At 36.9% G+C, this 14,394-nt stretch overlaps 1 protein-coding gene across 27 annotated transcripts in view; it reads left to right on the top strand.

The window, feature by feature from the left end:
* Positions 1 to 14,394, top strand: part of AFDN (afadin, adherens junction formation factor) — a 181,640-nt gene that overhangs the window by 63,518 nt on the left and 103,728 nt on the right. For 18 of the 27 annotated variants that reach the window (XM_043999451.1, XM_043999453.1, XM_043999474.1 and 15 more), the window contains exons 3-6: positions 6,408 to 6,523; positions 8,061 to 8,224; positions 8,907 to 9,067; positions 11,710 to 11,867. In XM_043999451.1, coding sequence (XP_043855386.1) covers positions 6,408 to 6,523; positions 8,061 to 8,224; positions 8,907 to 9,067; positions 11,710 to 11,867 — 599 coding nt within the window. The remainder of the gene's footprint in view (positions 1 to 6,407; positions 6,524 to 8,060; positions 8,225 to 8,906; positions 9,068 to 11,709; positions 11,868 to 14,394) is intronic. The other 9 variants (XM_043999454.1, XM_043999466.1, XM_043999469.1 and 6 more) reach the window with 3 other exon arrangements.

Below are 14,394 nucleotides of genomic sequence, written 5' to 3' on the forward strand. Positions count from 1 at the left end.
CAGGGTGATGTCATGATTTGCAGTGAATTGGATTTAAGTGAGGCAGGTCTGTGCAAGGTTACCAACCTCACTCTCTCCTCCAGAGCCAACTGCGTCCAGTGGCAAGATATATATCAGGACTGGAGATGGCCCCAGATGTCTAAGGCAATTGGGGTTAAGTGACTTGCCCAGGGTTACACTGCTACTTAAGTGTCTGAGGTGAGATTTGATCTCAGCTTTTCCCAACTTCAGGGCCAGCACTGTATCCACTAAGCCACCTAGCTGCCCCTCTTATACAGAATAGACTATGGCAAATATATATAAAGTACACACATATTCTTAACATTCTAAGAAGAGTGATGTCTCGACCTAGAGCAGCAGGGGGTTTGGGAGTGCTGAAAAAAGCCATGGGTGCTAGGTCTATCTTGAAGTTTGGTTAGAATTTCGAAAGGTGGAGATTAGAGGGGTTTAAGATTGAGAAAACCTACTCTAGGGTTGTTTAATAGTAACATTATGGTATGTATTTCTATTAGGAGTAGACTTTTTTCCTATTAAGTCATTTTTCCAGACAAGTAACATAGATAACCTGCTTTGTCTAGAAAGTCACATTGTGGTTAGGAACACTTAAGTTCAGATTCTGCCTCTGATACATATTAGCCATGTGACCTTGAGCAAGTCATTTAACCTTTAAGTGTACTCAAACAATTCTCTGAAAGACTATAAGGTTCAGAAGATGTGCTGATTTGCATTGGAAGAGGGAGTTTCCTCACTGAGTTCCCTATGCCATTAAAATACAGATATGAACAATAAATAACATGACTTATCCGTGTTTGGCCTACTCCTCACCTATACGAATGATAGGTTACCCGTTTTTGTAAGTTCATGCTTACAAGTAAATAATAACCCTTAGTTTGTAATAATATTTGTAATAGTTGAACATGAGAGTGACATAAGGGTTAAGCTTTGAAGTAAAATTTCAGTAGTCTCAGGTAATATGTTTTCACCTTCCAAGGTAAAATATTTCAAGCAATAATATTATAACATCTGTTTTTACAAATAACTTGATATTTCTTACCCATTTGAAATACCTATAAGTAATTTATAGATTTAAATGCCAATAATGTTCTAGGTTAGGTGACATTGGTATTAACTTCTCTAACTTACTATCTAACTTACTTAAAGCCAAGAAAAGATCATTCTCACCAGCAAAATTTTTAGCATGTCAAATGGTTCAACATCAGAAATAGTGTTATATATTTGTTTTTCTGCTGAACCTTGAAGGTTCATTGGGCCTTTCCATTTGATTTGCAGTCCCCCATTTGGATGTGAGCTTAATATCGGGGACTGACTTGCTTTTCTGTTGGAGTAGCTGTACCTAGCATTTATATAGTACATTGAAGTTTGTGAAATGCTTTACATATATCACCCATTTTATCCTCACAGGAACCTTGGGAAGTGGGTGTTATAATTCTTCTCATTTTATATTTGAAAAATATATATATATATATATATATATATATATATATATATATATATATATATATATATATATATATATATATATGATAACCCATAGTCACACAAGCTAGTAAGTGTCTTAAGTCTGAACTTAGGTCTTCCCAATCCAAGTCTAGTGGTGTATTGCTTTACACATAGTAAGCACTTAATAAGTGCACATTCATTCATTTAGATTTTGTTTTACTGCTACAAATAAGGTATGATAGGTACATACTAACCACTCTCCAAAGACAAGGAGCAGTACCTGAAATTAAATAAGAGGATCACAGAACCTTTGAGTTTGAGGAGACTAAAGCAATTATCTAGTCAAACCTATATGTAAAAAAGAAGTGGTCATCTAGTCTTTGCTCGAACCCCTCTCTGAAAGAGCAGTTCTTCGGCCTTTTGGACAGAAATCTAAGTGACTCTTCACAACTTCCATCAGTTGCTCTTGTTTTTCTCCTGAGTCCAAATCTAATCCTGCTCCCACTTGACAGCTTTTCAGATACTTGAAAGATGATTCTCATGTTCCCTCTGTCAGTCTTTTCCCCGACTAAATAGCCCCAAATCCCTTCATCTGGTTGTACGTGACTTAATCTTAAGTACCTTTGCAATGACTTCCCCTCCTTCCTGTGGTTTTTGTCCGCTTCCTAAAATGTGACTTTCTGATCTGAACATAATTATCTAGATGGGATCTAAGACTTAATGAGCTTCTTTTGGCTGCTTTACTATACTTTACTCACTCATATTGAGCTTGTATTCCATTAGCCTTCACGTCATGAAAATAGGACTGAAAATCCTGATGCAAAGATATAAGTTGTTAAAATATAATTAAAATCTTGCAAGCCCGTTTAGCAGCAGCAGCAGTGATTAATATTCATAAGGTGTTTAAGGCATTTTACATCTGACACAGTTATTTGTCCCTTACAACAACTCTGTGGTAGAACTCTTATCACCATCCACATCACCCCCATTTTACAGCTACTAAGTGTGTGAGGCAGGATTAAAAATCAGGTCTTCCCGACTTTTTTTTTTTCCCAGCAACAAACATTTATTTTATTTTCCAGTTACATGTAAGGGTAGTTTTCATAAGATTTAGAGTTCCAAATTTTTCTCCCTCCCTCCCTCCCTTTCCTCCCCACTGATCGCAATCAGGTTATATATGTACAATCCACAAGTGTTCTTTTTATCAGTTCTTTCTATAGGAGTGCATAGTAAGCTTCCTCGTTAGTTCCTTGAGATTGTCTTGGATCATTGCACTGCTGAGAGTAGTTAAGTCATTCACAATTGCTCATTGAACAATACTGCTGTCACTATGCACAATGTCCTCCCAGCTCTGCTCACTTCACTATAAATTGATGTTCATTAGTCTTTCCAGGTTTTTCGGGGATCATTCTGTTTGTCATTTCCTGTAGCACAAGACCATTTCACTACAATCGTATAGCCCAGCTTTTTCCATCATTCCTCAATTGATGGACATTCCCTTGATTCTCAATTCTTAGCCTCCACCAAGAGTTGCTATAAATTTTTTTTGTACAGTTTTTCCCCCTTTTCTCTTTTCCATGATTGCTATTGTTAACTGTTTCCCTTCCATCCTATTCCCTTCCCCATGATATTTATTCTATTATCCATCTTCTTTCATCCTATCACTCTTCAAAAGGGATTTGCTTCTGTCTGTGCCCTCCCCTACTCTGCCCTTCCTTCTTTTGCCCCTCTCTCTTTATCCCCTTCCCCTCCTATTTTCCTGCAGTGTTGGAGAGATTACTCAACCCAACTGAGTGTGTACATTATTCCCTCCTTGAGCCAATTCTAATGAGATTGAGGTTCTTTGAGCCAATTCTGATGAGTGTTAGGCTCATTTATTTACTGCCCAGATTAAATAGATTACTCCACCTAGTTGGGTGTGTCTGTTAGTCCCTCCTTGAGGCAGCTCTAATGAGTTTAAGATCTTTGAGCCTTTTCTGATGAGTATAAAATTAATTTACTGCCCTGCTCCTCTCCCATCTCTTCCCCCACTCCATAAGCCTTTTCCTGCCTCTTTCACGCAGGATTTCACCTCTGCCCTTCCCCTTCCCCCAGTGCATTCCCTTCACCCTTCAATTCAACCCTAAAGATATCATCATCTAACTAAGTGACACAGTGGACAAAGCACCACCTCTGGACCCAGGGGGATCCCAGCCAAAACCCGGCCTCAGACACAAGACAGTTGCTCACTATACAAACCCATGTATGTCCCCCAGCTCCAACTTTTTATGTTTCTCTAGGGTCTTGCACTTGAAAGTCACATTTGCCATTCAGTTCAGGTCTTTTCATCACAAATATATGAAAGTCTTCTTTTTCATTAAAGTCCCATTTTTTCTGTTGAAAGATTATGCTGAGTTTTGTTGGGTAGGTGATTCTTGGTTGTAATCCCATTTCCTTTACCCTCTGGAATATCATATTCCATGCCCTCTGGGTCCTTTAATGTAGAAGGTGCTAGATCTTGTGCTATCCTGACTGGGGCTCCACAGTACTTCATTCTTTCTTTTTGGCAGCTTGCAATATTTTCTCCTTGACCTGAGAGCTCTGGAATTTGGCTATAATATTCCTAGGAGTTTTCCTTTTGGGGATCTCTTTCTGGAGGTGATCGGTGGATTCTTTCAATTTCTATTTCTGCTGCTTCTTCTAGAATTTCAGGGCAATTTCCCCTGAGGATATCTTGGAAGATGGTGTCTAAGCTCTTTCCTTGATCATGGTTTTCAGGTAGACCAGTAATTTTCAAATTCTCTCTCCTGGACCTATTTTCCAGGTCAGCAGTTTTTCCCAGAAGATATTTCACATTGCCCTCTATTTTTTTATTCATTTGGATTTGCTTTTATTGTGTCTTGGTTTCTCATAAAGTCACTGGCTTCCATTTGTTCAATCCTCATTCTTAGGCAATTATTTTCATCAGAGAGCTTTTGTACCTCCTTTTCCATTTGGCCAATTTGACTTTTCAAGCTGTTGACTTTTTCCTCATGTCTTTCCTGCATCACCCTCATTTCTCTTTCCATTTTTCTCTCTACCTCTCTAACTTTATCTTCAAAGTCCTTTTTGAGCACCTCTATGGCCTGAGACCGATTCATATTTTTCTTGGAAGCTTTAGATATAGGGGCCCTGATGTTGACATCTTCCTCTGAGGGTGCCCCTTGGTCTTCCTTGTTACTGAAGAAACTTTGTATTGTCCTAACCTTGCTCTGTCTCCTTAAAGTGGGGCACTGTTTCCAGGCTGCAGTATCCCAAGCTTAAGAAGTCCCAGGTGGTATGATTTAAGGAGGATCAGGTTCTTCACTTGCCTGGCCCGTAGATGACCCCAGACCAACTTGCTAATCAACCAGCTTTGTGTGTTGTGGTGATTAGCTCCGACGAGCCTGTGCCGTGCCCCTCCCCCACCTGGGCCACTGCTACTCAAGCCTACCTCCTGGTTCTTGACAGGGGCAAAAAATCCAAGTTCTGCCTCAGTACCACCATAAACCCCGGTAGTCTCCCCCCTGCCCAGGGCTCAGCCCACTCACCAGACTGTGAGCTTAGTTCCAGACGACACTGGTGCTTCAGCTGATTCAGAGGCTCTGGGGGTCTCCTTCTCTGGTGAGGCCTTCCTGGGACTGGATCTGTGTCAGGGTGACTGTGGGGTTGGGCTTGACTCCTATATCAGCACAGCAGTTCTCTCCTTCTGACCTTCCAAGCCGTTCTTGGTTAGATGATTTCAGCACATTCTTCTGTGAGTTTTGCTGCTCCAGGCATTTTCCTGTGGCGTTATTTGGATATTTTTGGAGTGATTGTGTCATGAGTTCGGGAGCTCACTCAGGTCTTCTTGACTTTTAATTCTAGCATTCTATCTACCATTACCACCTAGTCGTTTCTAATGGGCTATTCCAAGGATACATCTACATTTTTAAAATTTCATTTGTTATAAATTAGGAGTTTTGGGTTATTTCTTTCCTTCCTTCCTTCAATTGAGGTTAAGTGACTTGCCCAAGGTCACACTGCTAGTAACTATCAAGTGTCTGAGGCCAGATTTGAACTCAGAGCCTCCTGAATCCAGGGCTGGTGCTCTATCCACTGCCCCACCTAGCTACCCTATAAATACACGCTTTTTATTCACATTCACAATTACATCCTAGTTCAGGTCTTCCTCATTTATTATTCAAAAAACATTTTAGGTTCTTTCCCCCCTGCCCCATTCTATTACATTATGCATAATCACTTAAGTAATCTTTGTTAAGTATATTTTCTATCCCATTACTCCCCTGTTCCAGAAGCTTGTTGCCTTTGAACAAAATTTAATGCTTCAGCTTACTGTAATAACTTCCTATATCAGTACTCTGTGTTTAAATAAATGCCCTTTCTAGTCTCTCTCAAGATGGGGGGGGGGGGGGGAAGGAACGGGGACGGCAGTCACACAGCTAGTAAGTGTCTGAGACTGGATTTGAACTCAGGTCTTCTTGACTCCAGGGCTGGTGCTCAATCCACTATGCCACCTAGTCATCCTGTAGCCTCTTGTTAAATTGAGGTTTGTTCATGACTCTCTCTGTGCCTCTTTTCATGTTATTTGCCTAGAAACCTCCACTTGGACACATCTGTTTATCACTTCTTTAAGATTTGGCTCAAAACTCATTTTCTCTGGGAAGCTTTTTACTCTGTGATGAAGCTCAATTAGCTTTTTGCTTCTTTACATTACATTTGTACTGCAATTCATTATCATGTATTTGCTTTCATTTTCTAGTTTGTCTTAACTTTCCAACTACTGTCATTTTCCTTTATATTTGACGTAGCCTTGGGTATAGTAGGAATTTAAATATTTCAGTCATTTTGTAAGCACTGCAGATATTTAAGACTAAAATAAAGGTATTATTATCTGTTCACATTAAATAACCATAATCTTTTTTTAAAAATCTTTTCATGTTTTGAAGAAGAAAGAAGATTGGATATAGATGAGAAGCCTCTAGTTGTACAGTTAAATTGGAACAAAGATGATCGGGAGGGCAGATTTGTGCTCAAGAATGAAAATGATGCCATTCCTCCTAAGGTAGGAGTCCTCCATCATTTTATATAATAATAATTTTAAAGTCCAGAGCCAGATCTTATCAAGGTTTCCATAGTAAGTAAAAACTCATGAAGCAAAATCATTTTCAACAAAGTGGTATTTGATTTTTTTTTTTTGCAATTAAAAATGATTGCTTCATTTCTTCCTTTACTCTCTTTTTTACTTCTAGAACACATACAAAAGCAGTAGATTAAGTGCTGGATTTGAAGTAAAAGGAGTGTGGTTCAAATCCCAGCTCTTTTGTACCATTCTTCCCTCTTTAATGATATTGAAAGTATGATGATAATAAAATAATGCTTTTGTATGGGGAAAAAAGCATTAGCCTTGTAGTTGGGAGATCTGGAATAGAATTCTAGTTGTATGATTGTGAACAAGTCATTTCCGTGTGTTTTTATCCTCATCTCAAAGATTTGGGCTAAAATATATGCTAAAAACACTTTGGAAATCTCAAATTGAATATTGGGAGAAGTTGTTATACACCCACAGTTGTGTGCACACACATACATATGCAGATACACACACAGTGCAAGTTTTCCAGTTATTTGGACTATTCTCAGTTACACTTTTATCTAAATATGACTTAGTTAAATATGTTTATTAGGGCATTTAATCACTGTTACTCCCAATTTTGAAGGTGAAAAAGTTGTGTTGACTTACTCAAGTAGCAAACTCTATTGGTTCATCGAGCTGGTATTTGTACCCAAGTTTTCTCATTTTAAGTGCAGTACTCCTCCATCAATGTTAAAACTATACTTTAGGGGGCAGCTAGGTGATGCAGTGGATAAAGCACAGGCCCTGGATCCAGGAGGACCTGAGTTCAAATCCTGCCTCAGACACTTGACACTTACTAGCTAAGTGACCCTGGGCAGGTCACTTAACCCTCATTGTCCTGCCCCCCCCCCCCCCAAACAAACAAACAAACAAAAAAACCCCACTATAATTTAAATTGACTTCCAGGTCTCCCAACCATGTTTCTACTATACCCTGCTACTTTCTTAAAGGTAACCAGTGAGCAGGAATTATATGCAGGTTGATTTTGTAGATTGTTGAGAGATTAGATTAGATTTTTTTTTTTAATTCTGTGGTATAAAGATCTTTTCTACAGGAAAACAATACAACCTAACACTTAGAGCCATTAAAAAACAGCTGCCTTGACTAATATGTTCCTGTCTATGAGGATAATCTAGAAGGTTCAAAGACCAATTGTTGGGTTGCTTTTGTTAGGGATTTTTTTGCATTCCCTTCCTTTTAAATTGAAATAATGGTACCTATACTTCCTATTATATAAGATGATCAAAATCTTTTTTACTTTGTGTATAAGCATATAGGATCTATTATAATTTTTAACTTAGATGTAACCAAAAAAAAATTTAGATTTTAACACTTTGAAAACCACTTCATATGTTCCCCTTTCTATATTGACTTTCTCACGTGGAAATATAGCTCCAAAATAAAACTTCACTGATTTCAGTTTTCACAATTATTATAGTCAGAATTTTTACAACCATTTTTTCCCCAGAAGGCTCAGAGTAATGGGCCTGAGAAACAAGAAAAAGAAGGTGTGATCCAGAATTTTAAAAGAACTCTTTCAAAGAAAGAAAAAAAGGAAAAAAAGAAGCGAGAGAAAGAGGCATTGCGACAGATGTCTGATAAAGATGATAGGCCTTTGCATGGAGATGACATGTAAGTTCATTGTTGAGACAACCTAAATACTTTGCTTTTACAAACCAAAAGATTTCACCCTGATTAAAAGATAAATAATGATATAATAGTAACTACTCATGAAGTACTTGTTGATTGTATAGCAGCAAAAGTTTATAGTGTCAAGAATTTTCTCTTGACATGCCCCTCTCTACTATTTCATTTTATTTCATCTGTGTGAAATGATACAGTATAACTTCTGTAAAAGTCATTCCTCATATACTCCAGTACCATTATTCATCTAAACAGACTCTTATGACTGCAGGAAAATTAAAGTGGATATAAGAGGGGTTGCTGTTTAATCATAAAAGTTGACTTTTAGAAACCTAATCTGTCTTTTATACTTGTTTAGAGATGACTAATTCCTTTTCTACATGTTTTCTGTTTTCAGTTTGGAGTAGTCTTTTTGTGAAAACACAGTAGGTAATTAATAAGCTATGCTTTAAGTTATATTAATTTTTAAAGGATCATTATCTCCTCTCTTATCGACATACTAGTCTATTATTCTTAGGTGCTGTTTAGTAGAGAGCAGACTTACTATTCAAATAATAAATTACAGTATCAAGAAAAATCTGTGGTCTCAGGATATCTTTTATTTAGTATTTTGCTCTGGAAAACAAAACAATTCAGACTGTCAGTGTTAATATGTTTCTTTCCTGACAAGTGAGAATTCTCGCCTGGCAGCTGAGGTGTATAAAGATATGCCTGAAACCAGTTTTACACGCACAATATCAAATCCTGAAGTGGTCATGAAACGTCGGAGACAGCAGAAACTAGAAAAGAGAATGCAAGAGTTCCGAAGCTCAGACGGCCGGCCTGATTCAGGTAACATTTCTTAACTTAAGATTCCCACTTAGGGGCTACATGATAACCTACGATATCAGTATTTGTTCATTTTAGGTTATGTGGGTATTTATAGGTTAATATGTGATATAAACCTATATCAGGGAAATAAGTCATGTGGGATTTCAGGGCACGAGTGCCACCCCCACCCTCCCCCTCCACCCCCCCATCAATTTCCCCTATAACTGAGGTTAATGGGCAAATTAATCACTCAGTTGTATGTTCAGAGAAGTGTTTTCTCCCCTCCCCCAAAGCAGAGTTGTGAAAGGGCAATTGCTGCATGCCAAAATTTGAATAAGTGAAAACATTCTCTAAGTGTGAACTATAGAGGGAAGAAAACATTAATTACCTCTATTTTCCCCTAAAGGAGAAATGGACTACCTGTATTTCAGGAGGTATATAGCAAGATAGTTATAAAAATAGGGACATTGAGTATAAGAACCCCATCCCCAAAATGAGGCATGACGAAAATGATATTACAACATAGTATACTTTTTGATAACTTTTCATCAGGGAACTAAAATAAAAAGAATTTAGTCAGATTGTGGTGTGAACCCTTGGTCCTCAAAACTTGTGTCTGGGCACGTTCTACCAAGCTAGATAGCCTTTGAGCATGGATTTGCTAATGGACTCAGTAATTTAAGTGCCAACTTTGCCAAATTCTGAGGTTCATCCCCAGCTGGTCAATAGGTGATAAAATGTGGGGCTGTAACTCACAGTCCCCCTTTGCTAGATAGTATGTGTGTTTATGTGTGTGTGAATTATGAGAATGACATGGTGTTGTGATCTCTTGGTAGATAGAATACTTTTACTGATAAAACCTTGGATCTCTTGAAGTTACAGAAATAAATTGATGATAAAAAGCTTTATTTGCTGAGAAAATCCTTTAGATAATCACTGAGGCCTTATCCAACCTTACTCCTACCTTCTCCCTTACTCCCAACATGCACATACATTTCTCTCCCCTCTCACCCTAATTCCATAACTCTTAAGATTCTAATTTATGAGATGTCAGCCCACTTAATTGAAAAACATCTAATGAGCACCATCTAGTGGCAAAATTGATGTTTAGATGGGCCAAAATTAATCATGGAGCTACAACAGTTCTTTGATGTCATTTAGTCTAATTCTTTCATTTTATAAAAGAGGGAACTGAGGACAAGTGATTTTTCCAGAGTCACAAATCAGCCCTAGCACCATAGTTTTCTGTTTCCTAATGCAGGACAATCATAGTTTCTTCAACAGTTTTGGCTCTATAGACCTTGAATTCACAAGGATATGACCTAGACAAATTTGTTAATTCAAGTGATAAGCAGTAAGTTCACTTAAATATCCTTCTTTAGGTATACTATATTGTTTATTTTAGTTTCCCTTTGTAATAATGATTACCTTTGGAGATATCCTTTTTCTAGCTCTTGGATTCCTTTTCTAAGTTAATTTGTTTTGCTATGATTGGCTGATTAGGTGCTTTTTCAGAATTGTGGTTAAAGAGGAAAAGGAGTAAGATAAAAGTATGTGTGGTAGTTAATTGCTATTTGATCTTAGGGCAAAGAAAGGAAGCCCGAAATCATTCAATATTTTCTGTCCAGTCACCTCAATTTAATTATAAATCAACTTTATGAACACAAATGTATTGGTTTAGAACCAATCTTGAATTTACCCAGTGTTGTACAAAGGACAGGTAAAATAACTTCAACAGAGGTAAAATATAGACGGTCATTTATATTCTCTTTCCCTTAAGGCTGCTGAGGGAATCTATAAATATCATTTTTGTACTGACAGATAATCAGATAAAATTGGGAAATTTGAATGGACAAAGAAACAAATATTTTAATAAGTAGAACTGATGATTAAAACAGATATACATAAATCTAGTTTGAGTACTAAATGCCTAAGAAAAATAAATAGGATGCCACCTAAAGCTCTACATTGATTTGGATTTATCCTGATATGAAATGTATATTTTATAAAATTTAAAGCAGTGTTTCTGTAGTTCCAGTAAACTTAGCAAGGCATTTTAAAACAAAGCAAACTTTAAAGCAACTTGCTTAATTCTTTAAAGTGAAAACCTGATTCATTGAAAGTCTACCACAAAATAAACTCATGTTAAATAAAAGAAAAACAAAGTTCTTAAACATTCAACATTCTTCCCAGTTGTAAAACATTTGCTGCTGATAAAGCAATAATTATTTTCATTATGTAAGTTATCATTATATATATTTTTTATGTTGTGTTGTTTTTTTTTAGTGAGGCAATTGGGGTTAAGTGACTTGCCCAGGGTCACACAGCTATTAAGTGTTAAGTGTCTGAGGTCGGATTTGAACTCAGGTACTCCTGAATCCAGGGGCAGTGCTTTATCCACTGCGCCATCTAGCTGCCCCACTTATCATTATATTTAGAATAAAATTGCTCAGAAAATACAGAATTTCAAAACTTAGCATTATCTGTTCTATGATACCATTAGTAATGTACTTTGGTAAAAATAATTATAATACATCTCACTGCAAAGGTTTGCTGAAGTTTTTCAAAACATGAAATGTATCACCATTACAAAAATTTGAGAACTTTTAGAATAATGGGTTTTGGGGTTTGTTTTATATTCTTAAACTTAATTTTTTTTACAGGTGGAACCCTGAGGATTTATGCAGATAGTTTAAAACCAAACATCCCATATAAGACAATCTTACTGTCGACCACGGATACTGCAGATTTTGCTGTGGTTGAAGCTTTAGAGAAATATGGTTTGGAAAAAGAGAACCCCAAGGATTACTGTGTTGCCCGTGTAAGTAACCACATTTGTCAGCACTGGTAACAAAAAAATGGTGAAGCCTTGCATTTAAAGTTTAAAGATGTTTTAAAGTTGCTTTAAACAACTTGACATGCATTTCTGGATAATTGGAATTTGGCATTCTAATTATGTTTATGGATGCTATTAAAGGATTGTTTTCTCTCATGACTTTTATTACAGGGTCTAAAATATCTAGAGATTTCATTTTCCTTATTCAAATAAATTAGTGGCTTCCAAATATCCAATGTTTGTTGTGTCATACCTTATTCTTAATTTCTAGAAGTATATCTGTAACCCTTTTAATTGAAGGATCTAACCAGAAGCTTGTACAGTATATTCGGGATGATATATTGCTGAGTGATGATATGCAACTTTTCAATGCTGAGTCACAGACTAGCTGTAAAAAATTCTAATAATCATCAGTCAGTCAGTGAGAGTTGACTTCTCCATTTTCCTAGAGTAGGATTTCACAGTTAAGTATGCAAAGCATTTTCCAGACATCCTATTCTTGGTTCCAGTGTTATTGTTGTAGGATTTGAAGAGAAAAGGAATTGATAAAATAAGAAAACTGAGTAAAAGTAAAAAATAAGAATATGATACCAGTGGCATTCTTTTTGTTTCTTTGTGCTGTCTCGATTTTGAAAAGTGTGTCTTGTTGGAAGAAAGCGAAGTATCTTTTGGGAAGACTTAAATGACTGATCTTTCCTTACCCATGATTGACCTTTGCTTAGCCAATTAACTGGCTTTAAATTTTTTGCACCATGGAAAGGCCTTCACAATGTTATATAATTATAATGAGAAAATCATGCCTTTTCCTGAAATGCAAATTAGAAGACCAACATCCCTTAAATCAGTGTTTAACCTTTGTTGCTGCTGCTGCTGGTTTTATGGTCATTTTTTAGTTTTCATTTTATACAGTGATTTTTTTTTTATGTCCATTAAAAAAAATGTAACAATTCAACAGCTTCTTAAGTATTTCCTATGTGTGGAGTACTATACTAAGGTTTATAAAAAGTTTTCAAAGATAGTAATTATTTTTACTATGATCCCTTTATCACCTTCAGTTGCTAAGTTTGAGATGTGTTGCATATATGCACAGTAAATCACTCCGAGTATACTTAAAAATGGCATTTGGGTGGGTTTTATTTTGAAATAGTTCTTTAGTTATACTAAATTACCTAATTTATACAACTAAAATTGGAAGGAAAGGGTTTTTGTGTTGTTTTTTTATTGATAACCTTTCATATGACTTATCTGTTAAGCTTTATTTACTTTACACCTGTTACTAGTTCCTCTGGGTCTAAATCCAAGCAGTCTATGAAACAGTGACCTTCGCACATGATGGAGACGTGATTAAAACGGGCACTGACCTTTGGGTCAAAGACTGTTAAAAGGTGTAAAGCTTGGAGAAATATGGTTTTCTGCTGTTGTGGACAGATTGTAAAATGTCTCCACAAAATGGCAGTCTTGGTTAAGGAGGTGGCCCTGGGAACACTTGAGAAGAGGAAAAAAGGTAGGAGGAGTGTGTATTTGGTTCTGCAAAGGATATCCACGCATTACGTGAGAATATTGCTTCCTAAGGGGAGCAAACCAGTTTAAAAAAGCATGATCTAAGTACTTTGTCAGCAAAAACAAACATGAAGATTATTTTGTAATTTCATTGCTCATCTTTTTAGTAGTAAATTATATTAACAATTGGCAAATGTAAAAAAATTTGCATGGCGCTACAAAAATGAGGACCAACTATGTGTGTTTTGGAGATTGATGGAAGTAGCAAGGATATATTCCTAGAAATAGAACTAAAGCAAGAAAATAATCTGTTGGATATTATGGGCATCATTTTTATTTCCTTAGAAACTTTGCTTGTATAAGTTTCAAAATATTCTCTTCTTTTGGGCTTGTGTCTTGCATTTCCCAGTTGTCTTACTAGCACTTTGTGACTAGATTCATTTTGTTTGCTTATTCTTCTAGCTCACTTTTGGACTTTGCACTTAGTTAGTGCTGGCACCTGAGTACTTCTGGGGGAATGTTTTGGCTGAGTTTTTGTCCTCTTGCGTCATTCTTCTTAGCTCTGATAGTTTCTGACCCAGGTTTGGGCCTGAGCAAGACCTGTTGGCTTGTCCGTTTTAGGAAGTTTGATGCTGGACTTAGCAGCCCACTGAGACGTCCTGCAGGTTCAGAGCTAAGTCCAGCAGCAAAATTCTTTTTTGGTTTTTTTCTTTCTTTCTTTCATGTGTGGCAATTGGGGTTAAGTGACTTGCCCAGGGTCAGACAGCTAGTAAGTGTCAAGTGTCTGAGGCCGGATTTGAACTCTGGTCCTCCTGAATCCAGGGCCAGTGCGCAATCCACTGCGCCACCTAGCTGCCCCATAGCTCTTGTTTTGATCATGGTTTTGAGGTAGCCCAATAATATTCAAATCATCTCTCCTGGATGTTTCCCAGGTTAGCTGTATTTTTCAAGAAGATATTTCACATTGCCCTCTTTTTTTATTCATTTGGATTTCCTTTATTGTGTCTTGGTT

This window comes from Dromiciops gliroides, chromosome 4, assembly GCF_019393635.1.
Source record: "Dromiciops gliroides isolate mDroGli1 chromosome 4, mDroGli1.pri, whole genome shotgun sequence".
Classification (NCBI taxonomy): Eukaryota; Metazoa; Chordata; class Mammalia; order Microbiotheria; family Microbiotheriidae; genus Dromiciops; species Dromiciops gliroides.